The sequence below is a fragment of the Enhydra lutris genome, unplaced genomic scaffold (assembly GCF_002288905.1).
Source record: "Enhydra lutris kenyoni isolate GAN:26980312 unplaced genomic scaffold, ASM228890v2 scaffoldscaffold13, whole genome shotgun sequence".
NCBI lineage: Eukaryota > Metazoa > Chordata > Mammalia > Carnivora > Mustelidae > Enhydra > Enhydra lutris.
This window is the reverse complement of record NW_019154097.1, coordinates 13,354,592-13,370,222: the sequence shown is the minus strand read 5'-3', so window position 1 is coordinate 13,370,222 and position 15,631 is coordinate 13,354,592. Positions and strand designations below refer to the sequence as shown.

The 15,631-nt window shown below is 36.8% G+C and overlaps 1 protein-coding gene across 3 annotated transcripts in view; it reads right to left on the bottom strand.

Annotated features, from left to right (window-relative positions):
• Positions 1-210: 210 nt before the first annotated feature.
• Positions 211-15,631, bottom strand: part of LOC111146248 (solute carrier family 44 member 1) — a 153,799-nt gene continuing 138,378 nt past the window's right edge. For 2 of the 3 annotated variants that reach the window (XM_022501709.1, XM_022501710.1), the window contains exons 13-15: positions 14,944-15,081; positions 7,053-7,289; positions 4,180-4,470 (exon numbers count right to left, since the gene is read on the bottom strand). In XM_022501709.1, coding sequence (XP_022357417.1) covers positions 4,180-4,470; positions 7,053-7,289; positions 14,944-15,081 — 666 coding nt within the window. Of the gene's footprint in view, positions 1,369-4,179; positions 4,471-7,052; positions 7,290-14,943; positions 15,082-15,631 lie in introns of those variants that run through there. The other variant, XM_022501711.1, reaches the window with a different exon arrangement.

Genomic DNA, 15,631 nt, shown 5'->3' with positions numbered 1-15,631 from the left:
TATTTACTTTACATTAACAAAAATAGCTTTTTTTAAAAAAATCGTAACAAAAAGGAGTTATCGCATAAACAGATCATGAATTATTCTTAGCAAATTACACTTTTTTTTCCTTAAAGCATTCACCATTACAATAAGCAGAACAATGGAATATTAGCCATTCATATCTGGTAAGCTTCAGGAATAAAAAAGAAAAACAACGAGAAACAAAAAAACCCCAAACCCATTCCCAAACAAAAAGAATATTCAACACTTGAGGATCAAAACATAACCAATTCTTCAGTTAAACATTGGAGAATTCTGGATACTTAATGAATTACGGAGGAGAGGAGCACCTGCCAGTATGGTTCCAGATTTTACAGCAAGTATTTGAATAAAATGGCCACTTAGCCTGGAGCCACTGAAGTTCCTTAGGAGCAGAAGCCCAAGCACTGGAATTTGCAATGCTTTGTGTTCCATGTTTCTCTCCCTTTTTTATTCCTCCCAGCATTACTTAATCTGTAAATCAATACACGGAAACTTAAAGGCTAAAGTTGCTGGGCGCCCCAGCTTCCCTTCAAATCAGTCACACCAATGTGTGGAGGGTGCTACTAAAGTAAGAAATGAAAGAAAGACAAACTATAAGAACAAAGTTTGCATAAGAAAGATTATCTACCCTTTTCTTTTTTAACCTACTCTCTTATAGAAGCTTAGGGTAAACTACAAATACCTGAGGAGTTGGTTACTTTTTAATGTTGGCTGACAAATGCATGAGCTATTATGAAAATTCCCATATTGAGTCCACTAGTATGTTTCTAAAAGTAAAATGACATGGCTTCTTTGATTGGGGAAAACTGATTGGAGTATCTCCTTATTTATCTGAAAGCATATGCCTAGTCTCGTCCCGCTAGGACTTATGCATCAGTAAAGTAAGACCTTGATTTTATGCACACATCAGGGAAATCACCCCTGAATAAACTTTAGACAGAGAATTCGGTACAATCATTTTACCTAATTTAAATAACTAAAGTTAAAATCTCCTCTAAGTTATTAAAAATGTTAATCAGATATGAATCTTAACATTTCCATTAAGACAATTACAATTGAAAACATTAAATGACGGCAGTTGCCTTGTAAAAGCCACCCGTATGAAAGGAGTACATGTTTGACAAAAATAAGCATAAAAAAGGTATTAAATCCCTGTTCCTTTTCTCTGATTTTGGCTGATTATGTGTGTGTGTGTATATACATATACATATATATACACACATACATATACATATATACACACACCCACACACACAAATACATAGTTATGTGTATATATTGTTTTGGAATGTCAATGGGTTCCGTAACGGTCGGCTAGGTTCAAGCAGAACTTGCTCCCGAAGCCTAGAAAACAAAGTCATACAGAGTAGAATCTTAGACAATTACCATTAAAAGGAGATCATGAACGATGTTACAAATACATAGATGGTCACAAGCGGCAACAAAGCAAAATGGATTGAGAGCCCTTCTCCCCAAACCTATATTCCAAAGGGGTGCAATTCTTATGAATGTGGAAAGTCACGTTTCTGGGTAAGCTCTGAGATATGCAGAGAATACGTCTCCTGCCTATGTTGCTGCAGTGTCCAGCTTTTTCCCCTCCCTTTCCTCTATAAATTCTTTCCTATAGGCAGAAGGCCGGAGTGTCTCCTTCTTTAACTTCTACAACACATGTGATCAATTTTTCTAAAATAATTTTCAAAGATGCATAGGGTGACCTCACAAACCTTTGAAGTTTCCTTAACTAGTGAGTTTCTCTCAGAAAAAAAAAAAAAAAAAAGAAAAAAGAAAAAAAGTCCATGAGGAAAACTGGAAGTACTTATATCCAGTTCAATGATTCCCTGTCAAAAAGGAAATTTAAAAGCTCATTTTCTTCCCTGAACATTATTCTGTAGGCTAAAAGTAAATTCTAAAGTAAAATATCCACTAAGAAAGAAGATAGACCAGTGAACTTAAACAGCAGGTTGTACAGATATGGCAAAATGGGTATGATGCTTTCATAGAACTTTCATCTATGGGAATAACATGTGAATTAAAACAAGCAAATACAAATAAGCAATACTAAATTCTACCAATCCTCAAACTTTAGTGAGGAATTTCTCAGGTAATTATTTAGGAACACATCCAAGATGGTGGTCAACGCCAACCATGCTAATGGAAAAGCGGGATAAGAATTAGAGGTATTGATTATGCTTAAAGTATTTAACTACTCTGCAAGCAATATCTCAAATTCTCTCCTGCAAAGTTTTTAAGCCATATAAAAACATCATTCTTAGGGATCAAATGCTGTAATGTTCAAAGACCAGAAGAACAATGCACATAAAAGAGAGATTTCCGGGACAGAGTGGAGAGTTTTGTCACTAATTTGCAAGCAATGAGTTGATGAACAATATAAAATAAAAGCAAAAAATGAATGAAGATTTTAAAGCAGTATTTGAGTTAAGGGACAATAATTTAAAACTGAAAGCAATATTAGGGGAAAAGATCTTTCTAAGTTCTTGGCTTCTGGTAGAATGCCACATAACTTGGGCAATTCTATTATTATTACCTATGAATTAGGGTTTCGGGGAGAGAAGGCATACTTGGTCTGGTCTACCAGAATTTATCTCTCACTAAAGGATAATGCAAAAATACATGCCAATTCATGGTTCAAACTAAGCTAGTGTAGACCTCCACATATTTCTCCCTTTGGAAAAATGACTATTACTGACAAATGACTTAATAGAAGTGCCAACCACTGGAAAGACAGAAAGTGGTAGAGAAGAGAGGGTTTAGATTTTAAGATTTTATATTTTACCTTTTTAAAGTTATAGGCTGGGAACCTTATTTACTGAACAAGTAAGATAAGCCAAGAATGACACGAAGAAAGCCTTCCTCATTTACCCATGCCACCAGAAGGTTAGCAAGAATCTTTACTGCTTTCTCCTTTGGCCAGTGTCAAGTAAGAGGGATATAGAAAGGGTAGGGAAGGCAAGTAACCAGACCATGGGCATTGCTGATGGTGCTTCTTGCCCACTCAATGCAGTTCTGGCTAATGCATGCTTAAAACTAAAGAGCTCTACATCCTTTTACTTAAAATTAGAGTGATCTATACCTTGGGAACTAAACATTGAAGGTTTGACTTTATAATCATCAGTGCTATTAAAAGCAACACCAAAATAAGCCCTGAAAGGGGGTTATGGAGAAAGAGTTTATATCTAAACATTCTGCTGAGGCTTCAATTTGGGTTGAATATGCAATTATTTTACATATTCATATGCATATACATATGGCCTCCCCCACCACCCACCCCGCAACCTTAAACGAACCCATTTCCTTTACTCTTAGATACTTAAATGGGCTTGTTTTACATTATGTATTTCTCCAGATGGAGACCTATGAAATCAACCACTTACTAAACTAGAAAGAAGAAAGAGGAGTCTTAATCTCACGCTTTTGGAAGTTATGTGCAATGAGAAGTCACGTTATTTAAAATGTACCATTTAAGGAGGTAGGCAATTATATAATATTTTGAAGTCACATGCTCTTTAAGAACAATACATTTGTAAAATAAGCAGTAATTACACAAATATGTGTGAGAGACATCTGTCATTACGCAGAGGTGAGAATATCTGTGGGAAAAGCAACTCAGGATTCTCTTACACTGACTGAGTTGCTTTTTGTCAAATGGAAGTGCAGTACTTATAATACATACGTATCCCTGACCAGAGATAATTTATCCTTCTCACAATCAAGATGAGGTAAGAGAAGACCCGGTTGTCTTACTGAACGGGGAATGTGAGTGTTGATGGAAATAACCTTGTTTCCTACTGAAAAATAGCTGAAGAAACAAAGAAAGTACAATCCAGGCAACAGAAGAAAAAGTCAGCGAGGGATAAAAGACAGCAACAGAAACAAACCAATATTAAAAACGTGGGGGATATGAATTTTAGCAAGTTGAAAGGAATTATTATCACCTTCCAAAAATGACAAAAATCAAACTGTCAGTTCAAGTGTGCAACCAAATGTTCAGTCTGATGAAAACCAAACACTGACAGTTAAAAAGGAAAAAACAAACAAAACAAAACAAACACCCTCCACCCGAGAAATGGCAATTTTACTTTAGGGACAGAAACAGTCCCTCCCCACCAGGAGCACCGGAAAAAGACACTATTCCTTTCAGCTTACTTTTACAGAAGGTGGTCTCAGTTGTGACAAGAGTTCTGCCATCCAAGTGATGGGTAAACACACAAACAGAAAGAGCAGCACATCCTGCGTGATACAGATAACAACAGCTTCTCCTGAAGAAGTGCAGTCAGTGAAGACAGAGAGAGAGAGGAAGTGAAAATGAAACTCTTGGAGGCCGGCCACCTCCTCATCTCCACCTACCATCGGTTTCAGCTCTCTGGCATCAGCAACGCCTCCCTTACCAGCTTCTTTCATTGCTTTTCTACTGTTTTCCACAAACTCCTGCAAAATAGGGACCAGATGGCATAAATTCTTAGGTCCTTCAGATTGTGGTTGGTAGATGAACCTAAGGAGCGTTTACATTTTGTATTCAATGTTAGTAAAGGGATGGCCTAAAAACATAGCAATAAATGATAGTTAGTATCACCATACAAGAGCTGCTAAGTTGGTGTGGGTAGGCAGCAATGTCAAGATAAAATCTTTTTTCCATACATTCACTGGGACCATCTCACTCAGGCTCAGAGAGAGAATGTTACTTCTTTTTTTTTTTTTTTTTAAAGATTTTATTTATTTATTTGACAGACAGAGACCACAAGTAGGCAGGGAGACAGTCAGAGAGAGAGAGGAGGAAGAAGACTCCCTGCTGAGCAGAGAGCCCTATGCGGGGCTCGATCCCAGGACTCTGGGATCATGACCTGAGCCAAAGGCAGAGGCTTTAACCCCAAGAGAGAGAGAATGTTACTTCTATTTGGAAGAGAAAATACCTAATTATTTTTAAGAGGACTATTTTCCCATAGATTATTGTTTTATTTGTTGTTTTACTTTTTCCATATCAAGGTTAAAGGGAATAACAAAGACTATTTTACTCCAGAAGGCCTGTCTTTAAAATAACCCTAGAATGTAAAAGAAAGCATCGATACTAAGCCCAGATTACTGTTTTTACCAAACCATAAATAAGCTACTTAAAAAAAAATGTCTATTTGGCTTTGAAATTACTCCATAAAGCAGGAAAACAGGAAGTTACAACCAGAACCTGTGGTCGAAAAGTAGTCAAAATGGGATTATACCCTGAAGGAAACATCTCTATCTTGTCAAAGTTTATGGAGCACTTCTCCATTCAATATACTCATCATTCTTACAGAAGAAAACTAAAAGAAGAAAAAGTGTATTTCTTTTTTTTACTCAACTTGTGATCAGAGGTTTAAAAAATAAAAACAAGTAATTCTTTTTCTTCTTCTTTTTAAAGATTTTAACTAAACCCACTGTGGGGCTCAAACTTACAACTCTGAGATCAAGAGTCACATGTTCTACCAACTGAGCCATGCAGCCATCCCCAAATTCTTCCAAATGCCTTCATCAGAAAGGAGATGGAATGCTCACAAGTCAAATTCCATCATGAAAACAACCAGTTAGAATTATAGTATAGACATTATGAAAATGTCCAAAATGTAGTTGATGGTGTTCTCAATGAAAGATATTCAGTACCAAATACGTCAGCTAAATCATTTGGAATTTTTGTGACTGGGAGGGAAAAAAAAAAGGAATCTATTTTATTTATTGACACATTTTATTTATTTATTTATTTATTTATTTATTTAAATATTTTATTTATTTACTTGAGAGAGAGAGAGAGAGACAGAACATGAGAACGGAGGGTCAGAGGGAGAAGCAGACTCCCAACAGAGCAGGGAGCACAATGTGGGACTGGATCCTGGGACTCCAGGATCATGACCTGAGCCGAAGGCAGTCACTTAATCAACTGAGCCTCCCAGGCTCCCTGACACATTTATTTTATTTTAATTTTTATATTTTTATTTTTTTAAAGATTTTATTTATTTATTTGACAGACAGAGATCACAAGTAGACAGAGAGGCAGGCAGAGAAGTGGGGCTAGCAGGCTTCCTGTTGAGCAGAGAGCCCAATGTGGGGCTCGATCCCAGGACCCTGGGATCATGACCTGGAGCCGAAGGCAGAGGCTTTAACCCACTGAGCCACCCAGGTGCCCCCCCCAACATATTTATTTTAGACTTAACTAGATAAACCATGCTCCTGGTAGAGGACTTGTTATCTCAATGTCTAATGTTCAGTCTTCAACATTACCCACCCTTCAGATAGGAATATTTCACAGCTTACTAGCAAAGTATTATTATTAAGTATCCTTAATTTGGTACCATTTGACAGTGATAACAAGTATTTGAACCATTTAAGTAGGATTTCTAAATTTTAAAAAAATTTCTATTGAGATTCTACCATAGGGAATCTGCAGAGGCTACATAACTATAACATAACTATAAAGAATATGAATGTAATACCTTTATCTTTGGATCTTGACTTACGGGAAACAATACAGTCAGGGTCTGTTCATCTGTATTCATTATGAAACACCTTCAATTTGGCCTGGCATACTTAGGATAATGAGTTTTAATGGCGCTGACGGCAATAATATTTGGAAAGGTGATAGATCAAGAAATACAGGCAGGTACTACAACCTGGGAAGTCTTTGAGCTCCACTTTAGGAAAGGGCACTTAGAACATCAGTAGTCCAATGTTCCAATTCAAGGGCTAAAATGCAGGTTTAAAAAGTCAATTCTAATCCATCTAATCGCAGAGAGGGAGGCAGGAGTCTGAAATAATGTGAATCGGGGCTACCTAATGGTTATTGCTCCAGCTATAAACGGTCCCATCCATGCCAAGAAGAGCTCCTTCCCTGATTTCCCCAAGACTAAGCTCATTCATGAGCACTACAGGTCTCATCCTGAATGACTCAGTTGCATACAATAGAAATGAAATACAGACAATGTCTTGCAAAAATTCTGAATCGTATTTTTACCCCTAAAGCAGTTGAGGGCATTTGAAGTACTTACCATCAGCACTTTATCCATATAGAATTCTCTGCCAGGGCTCCCATCATTGTATTTTGTATCAATGGCAAAACACAAGAATAATACATCCACTACCATTTCGTAAATGGACAGGAAGCAATGAGCGACTAGGAAAGCAAAGAGGCAGACGATGATCAGAGGCAGCACCCAGACTGTGTAATCTTGCTGGTAGTTGAGCAGCATAATCCCAGCCAAGCCTGTGCTGCAGACTATCAGCACCTGAAGCAGAGAGAACAAAGAGCCCATTTAATAGCCACTGTTTGTTCAACATGTGCAGATTTCAAGTTCCCTTCAATATTCTTAAATGACGGTTGCATACATTCATTCCACCTCAAGTTAGGAAGTATGTCATCCACACAGACCCACAGACACATACGCATTTATATGTGTGCATGCATACACATGCTTATCACATAAACAAAACATCGTCCTTTAAACGCTCTGGTTTACATGAAAAAGGAGTCATATTTTCCAAAGATTATGCTTATTCCTTAAAACTTCCCATATATATAGCACCTGTGGCCATTTTTAAAATAAGTGTACACATATTTTAGGAAATGACCCTATTAGCACTCAGAAAAAAATTATTGACATTCCGGGGCATTGCTATGTACTTCTAAGCACTTTTACATATATGAAATAGTATTATACATATGAATCATTAAAAGCTATTCATTAATATTTATAATATCACTATCAATGTTTTATAAACACTTAGTCACATAATTTCATCTTACAGGGGACTTAGAAAATTTGACCAGGTTCCTACATCTAGAGACTCCGATTGTTTTCTGGTATAAATAATGCTGCAACAAACATCTCTGAGAGCTTTTTCTTTGTTTCATATTTTATTTCACACAGAATACATGGCGAATTGAATATGATTTGCCACGAAATTTAAATTTAGATTACCTGTGAGGAAAGAGGTTGCCACAAACATCCATCATAGAAGAATACAAGAAATAGCCAATTTGCTTATTGTCAAGAATGACCTACTCTGATCGTGTCCAGACAGCACTTGAAATTTCTTGTAGTTCTTTTACTATATTTTAGTTCAGCTTTTCAGTCCCTATAAATGGTTTATGGCAAACATCATCATTCCTCGTTTTATAGACTGGGAAACGTGCTCAGAGATACTATGCAACCTGCCCAGGGTCACAGAGTAGAAGAGCAGGTACCACCTAAATCACGGTCTTATGATGCCAACTCCAGCATTCTTTGCAGGTAAAAACTCAGCAAATACTTGGATATGGATATAAAGCAGCAATAGGTTATACTGAATCCTAAACACAGTCTTGCTCAGCCCCTTATTTGCCTTACCATCCATCATTAAGTAACAAAGGAAAAGAAAGAGTCCTCTAGAATCATAGCAGTCTTTCCCTGTCCAGTGCTGAGAACAGGCAGACTGAGAATTAATTCTCTTGCCTTTTCCCTACTATTTATCCACACCAAAGCATCTCTCCTTCTCCATTATTTTAACCAAGAGTTATAATGCATTAGACGGAATATTGGTTAGGCTATAAGTTGACCCTTCTCGGATGATTTTAGGGAACAAATCTGGGTCTGCCCCCAATTTTGAAGACCCTTCACCATTTTTTGGTGGCAAACATTCAGGAATCCTCTCTTACCATTACTTTCTGTGGTGACTTCTACAGATAACTAATTATATCCATTTTCTTTCACGCTTTTTGGTTTTAGGATGAAATCACTGTTTTTGATATCTCTTCTTCAAATTTTTGAAATCCACCCTATAGAAGGACTTAGGTTCTTTATGCTCTCATTAGACCACTTAAAGTTAAGCCACATTTGAAATGTTAAAGTCAATTATAGGGAGAAGATGTGACTCAGACAAACCAAACCAATGTTGAGATAAAAGCTGTTGAGGGGGAAAAAAAAAAGCTGTTGAGGGGGAAGGATGGATACTGTCACTTTAGAAACAACTTCAAGAATTTATGATATTTAGGGGCGCCTGAGTGGCTCAGTGGGTTAAAGCCTCTGCCTTCGGCTCAGGTCATGATCCCAGGGTCCTGGGATCGAGCCCCACATTGGGCTCTCTGCTCCGTGGGGAGCCTGCTTTCTCTTCTCTCTCTCTGCCTGCCTCTGCCTACTTGTCATCTCTGTCTGTCAAATAAATAAAATCTTAAAAAAAAAAAAAAGAATTCATGATATTTAGCTGAAAAGGTCAGAGAAGTGTAATAATTGCTTCCAAATATAATGAAAGGGCAACATGCATTTATTCAAGCAGAGGATACATTAATGGCTCTCAAACGATGAGGGGTCTAGGTTATCACTTGGGGAGTTTGAAAATAACACAGATTCCTGGGCCCTACCCCCAGAGTCCAGTTGGTTGGATCTAAGATGAAACCCAGCAATATTTATTTAAAAAGTACCTCAGGTCATTCTGATAAAGTCCACAGCCTATAAGAAGTACTGGTCTATATCAATGGTCTCCATAGTGGGATATACATACTCAAGGAGTATTGAAGGGGATTACCTAGGACTTCAAATTGTATTTCTCACTTATTGAAATTTTCTTTTGTACTATGCTTTATAATATATATTATTAAAAGCTGTACATATATTAATAAATGTAAATATATTAGGAAGTGTGCTCAATTTTTTTTTCTAATAAGACACCTGATATAGAAAGTTTAGACTCTCCTGTTCTACAGGATACATTATTGGTGATGCAACAGAAGAGATTCATACACAGGCCAGGATGTGAGAAGCACGAAGGAAAGGGTGCTAGTTTTGGAATCAGAAAGACATAGATTTGAATCACACAGAGTTAGTACTTCCTAGTTTGTGACTCCAAGCAAGTTCAAATTCAGGCTTTCTGAGTCTGTTTTTCTGCCTTTAAAAGAGACCTAAGAGTACACACATCCTGTAATTGTTAAAATAAGCATTCTGAAAGCATATAACACAGGGCTTGGCAATCTTTGTTTGTTTCTTCCTTTGACTTCCACTATAAATCTTGCATTATGATGCCCTTTCCACATAGAACTCAAGTTTTGAAAGATTTTGTTTACCAGTAAAATAGCACCTATTTAAGTAATAATTCATATTCTCATTTTTAATTAATCAATGCCAAATAAACTGCCAATAATTAATGTTAGAAGTAGTATTATCAAATAGAGATGAAAAAATTTCACACAGAAGTGGAGAAACAGATTTTGTAGGGTTTTGGGTATAGTTTTATTGGGCAAATATGCATTATCTATAGGAGTTGAAAATGTTTAAATAGCTTGTAGATCTCTATTCTTACCGGGGAGGACCCTATAGACCAGTGATCACAGGTCACAAGCCACTAAATTAGAGGAGCTAAGATCCCTTCCAAATCTAATTCCATTCCATGAAATCACTTGGGTTCCACAGAAATGGAATCCAGGGCGTTGTCTTTTGTTTTCTTTTAAATTTAGGTTTGTTTGCTTGTTTTTTAAAGATTTTTAAAATTTTATTTATTTATTTATTTATTTTAAAAGATTTTATTTATTTGACAGAGAGAGAGAGAGAGAGAGAGATAGATCACAAGTAGGCATAGAGGCAGGCAGAGAGAGAGGGGGAGGCAGGCTCCCTGCTGAGTAGAAAGCCCGACGCGGGGCTCCATCCCAGGAACCTGAGACCATGACCTGAGCCGATGGCAGAGGCTTAACCCATTGAGCCACTCGGCGCCCCTAAATTCAGGGTTTTACAAATGAAATGTTAAATTTTGAGACAATTTTGAATTCACATATAGTTGTAAGAAATAACAAAGAATGATTCCATAAACCCTTTACCCAGTTCCTTTCAATGGTAACATCTTGTATACAGTACAATACCACAACCACAGTATTGACATTGACACGGTCAAGATACAGAACATTTCCATCATCACAAGGATCCTTCATGTTAACCTTTTATAACTATTACTCCTCCCCCAACCCCATCTCTAGCTGAGTGACCACAAATCTGTTCCCATAATGTTGTCATTTCAAAAATGTTATATAATCAGTTCAAGTCCCACGTTGAGTGTAGTGCTTACTTAATTTAAAAAAAAAAGGTATATAAGAATGTTACATAATGGAAACATACAGTAGTTACTTTTCTGGCATTGGTGTTTTCCACTCTGCACAATTATCTCATGATTAATCCAAGTTGTATATTATCAATAGTTCGTTCCTGACACTTTTATTTAATTTTTAAAAATGATTTTATTTATTTGAGCGAGAGTGAGCGAGAGATACAGAGAAAGAGTACACAAGCAGGGGGAAGGGTAGAGGGAGAGAGGGGATAAGCAGGCTCCCAACTGAGCAGAAGACTGATGAAGAGCTCGATCCCAGGACTCTGGGATAATGACCTGAGCCAGACAGCAGAAACTTAACAGACTGAGCCACACAGGTGCCTCTGTCTTTCCCCAGAGAAATTGGGGATTTCTGATTTCCCCACTTAAACTATCTACTGATCTGGGACTTCTGATTTCCCCACTTGAACTATCTGCTCAGAAACTATTTCTGCATACTAGCAACCACTTTTAGAAAGAAATGCTTTCAAAAGATTTACTGTATTCTGTGATCAGAACTATATATATATTTTTTAAAGATTTTATTTATTTATTTGACAGAGAGAAATCACAAGTAGGCAGAGAGGCAGGCAGAGAGAGAGGAGGAAGCAGGCTCCCCACTGAGCAGAAAGCCCGACGCGGGGCCCGAACCCAGGACCTGGGACCATGACCCGAGCCGAAGGAAGCGGCCCAACCCACTGAGCCACCCAGGCGCCCCAGAACTATATTTTTTTTTAAAAGAAAACTAAAGAATGTTTATCTCAGTATGTTGGAAACCCAGACTTTATTCTCCTCTCATTTTTTTATTTTCTTTTTGGGTATCTGGATTAAAAAACAGTTTATCTTTCATGGGTATAGAAGTAATTTTTTTTACAGTGTTATGAATTTTATATTATTCAAATGTAAATGTTCCTGGAAAGCAATTTGGTAATGTACATCAAGAAACCTATTATGTACTCTGACTCATTAATTCTATTTCTAGGATTCTGGACTCAGGAAATAAGGATTGATGCAGGCAAGGATTTGTATACAAAAGTTTCTCTGTATCATACTTTATGTTAGTAAAATGAGAATAGTTTAACTATAAAAAATTAGAGGCTTAGTTAAATAAAAGATACAATTGTATAACCATGTTTAAAACATTTTTAATAGGAAATACTCATAATATAAAGTGAAAAAGGGGATATAAAACTGCTTTTTCTACTAGATTTAAAATTTTCTTTATTGACTAGTGTATCACCAGTATCCAGAAAAGTTCCTAGCATATTACTAGTGGGCACCCTAGGATATTTGTGGAATGAAAAAAATGATAAAACCAAAGAAAAAATTTTGATATAGGCTGCTCAAAAACTCAAAGTCAATTTTAAAACACTGTATCTCATCACCTCTATATTTCCCCATTATGAGAAATGCGTATTTCATATAGAGAACTTATTTTATTATGATAAAGCAGGGGAAGGGGTTTGGAATCACTCGTATTTCCTTTCTTTCTTTCTTTTTTTTTTTTTTTTAAAGATTTTATTTATTTATCTGACAGACAGAGATCACAAGTAGGCAGAGAGGCAGGCAGAGAGAGAGGAGGAAGCAGGCTCCCCACGGAGCAGAAAGCCTGATGCGGGGCTCGATCCCAGGACCCTGGGATCATGACCTGAGCCGAAGGCAGAGGCTTTAACCCACTGAGCCACCCAGGCGCCCCAGGAATCACTCGTATGTTCAATATCCAAAGATAATCATTAACATTTTGAGATAGTAATTCTTTCTCATATGTACATCCTTAAACAGTACTTAACAGTGATAGTCAAGTCAGTCTTTTCACTTGTCATATTATATGTAAAGATCACATTATAAACTTTTAATAAAAACATGGTCTAACAACAGGTGAATAACAGTTTGCTATTATTTCTAACCATTTCTCTATTGGTAGGCAGTAAATTGTTGGCGATTACTAACTATTAGAAATAATGTTGTATTTTTCTGTATTTAGGATTATATCTAGCAGTGGTTTACCGTAAACAGAATTACTGAATCAAAAGACTTAAAAAAAAAAGTCCAAGGGCAAACTTCAGGTTAGCACATAGTGACTGCACACTGAGAAGTCAGACAGACGTTAAGTTTGAACTCCAGCTCTGCCACATTCTAGTCCTTTAAATTTGGGCAACCTATCTAGTTCTCTAAACTTGAGCTTCCTCTGCTACAAAATGAAGGAAACAGTAGCGGCTCACATTCTAGGAGAGGACGAATAACACTTTCCATGAAGTACATTCCTCAGTACCTAATATGGAGCAAGTGTCTCCATCAGAGTTTACTAAAATCACCATTATGATCAAATGCTGCCCCTGAGAATAACTTTCTGTTATTTCTCTATATGGCTTCTCTTCTATTTTACCTGCTCTGTGTACATATGTTCGTATTTTAAGCTGCCTCATATCCTTCTTAGTAGTGGGGATAAATTATAAATATGTAAAACATAAAATAAACATAAAATCTGAAGGCTTCCTAAATTAGTCATATAGCATATAAATAATAGCAATAGTTAATAAGAGTGTCGAACGCTATACTCAGTCCTTAACATGGACTGACTCATTCAATCCTTACTATAAAACATTTCCTGTTGTAAAAACATGACAAGAACAAATCCAAGTTTAATTTAATTTAATTTAATCCAAGTAAGTTTAATTACAGATTTTCAAAACAACTGCACGGTTTTATAATTCTTTTTAGATGACAGCTGCCTGAGAACTAGACACCACACCATGGTATCTTGGCCTCTCTACACCAAGTATTTTTTCCTTTTTAAAAACATTTTCAAAACACAGTAGCTGGAGGAACCTAAGTGTTTAGTAGTAAGAGAGTGTCTAAGAATAGCATTTGATGAAATACTGCCCATCATGATTATGAATTCTTATGAAGATTATCAAAGCAACAGGAGAACTGGATACAATGTAATATAAAGTGCAAAGGGCAGAACAAACTGGTAAGTATGCTATGACTGTTACACTATAGAAATATAAGCCTATGAAAAAATACTGGGAGGGAATATATAAAAGTGATGTTATTAGGTTATAGGGATGTCAGCTTAATTTTTCAAAATTTCTGAGTATTTTATGGTTTGAACTAGAGATACACAGAAATCCAACTATAATGTTATTTATTCTTCTGCAGATTTTAATAGTATAGAAAAATTACCTTTTTTCAGACACTTTAAGGACAGGTAAGTCTCATTCCCACACAGCTCTGTTTTAAAGGCATTTATATACAGTAACAGTGACAGCCAACATTCATCGAGAACTTACAATGTGTCAGGCACTGTCTTAGGTACACTACGTGTATTAGCCAGTCTAATCCTTACAACCCTAGGGGTTTGGCTCTATTATTATCCCACTTCCATAGATGAACAAACTGAGGCACAGAATGGTTATGTACCCTGCTTCAGGTCACACAGTGAGAGAGCCAGGATTTAAATCCAGGCAGTCAGGCTCCAAATACAGCACCTCTAACCACTAAGCAGACTATTCCTGAGTTCTGTACAGATCAAAGTATGTAAGGAGAAACATGGACATATTACTTGACTGCTATCTCAGTTTTCCCGTCTGTAAAATGAGGATAGTAACAGAACTTCCTTCACAAATTTCTTGTTAGGATTAAATGAGCACCATACATGTAAAGTACTTAGAAGAGTGCCTGACATAAATTAAGGGCTTTTGTAAGTGCTTCTTTTATATTACCTATATTACTTTAAGTTTTTTGGTGGGCTAGATATTTTTCAAATGAAAAAGCAAACACATATATATGCAAAAATTCACTGTATGTCTCAGGTAACCGATGTGGTCTTACCTTGCCTAGGAACAACATGAAATCCCCCACTGTGTTGATGGCAGCCACCCGTAAAGCATTCTCCACAAGAATGACAAAGGCATCCTTCGCGGAGGTGCAGAAGTTGGTGCTATTGATAGCTGTGGCTGTGTATGCATTCTGCACAAAAGCAAAAATGGTATTTTCATCAGTAAATGTAATTTTGCTCGGTTAAGATATAAACCAAATACAGTTAAAGCACACTTTGTGAAAACAGTTCCCAGTTAAACCCATGGCTCTGGTAAGGTACAGGTTAAAACTCAGCACAAGGAATATTAGACAAAAAACCCCCCCCCAGAACCCAATATGGTAAAAAAGCTTTTCTGTTGGCTTATTTCAGTCTTTTTAAAACACTGATATTTATTAAGGCACACAAACCTTTCCAACATCCATTAACTTCTTCCCCGTCTTAGTAAATCAAACATAATTTAACCTTTCCTAGATGTCTCAGGTTCATCACTGTGAATATCAGGGATGCATTATTACCATTTCAGTGATGCTTTAAAAGCCATACAAATAGATAAAAGGCATAAGGATGTGTGCTGTTTTATCTGGAACACCTACCATCTCCTCTTGGTGCTTTTGTCTGTGCTGCCACTTCTCACAATTTTTGTAGTAGACAGCTATTTGCTGCCCAATACACCCCTCCCTCCTGGGAGCAGGGCCCCAA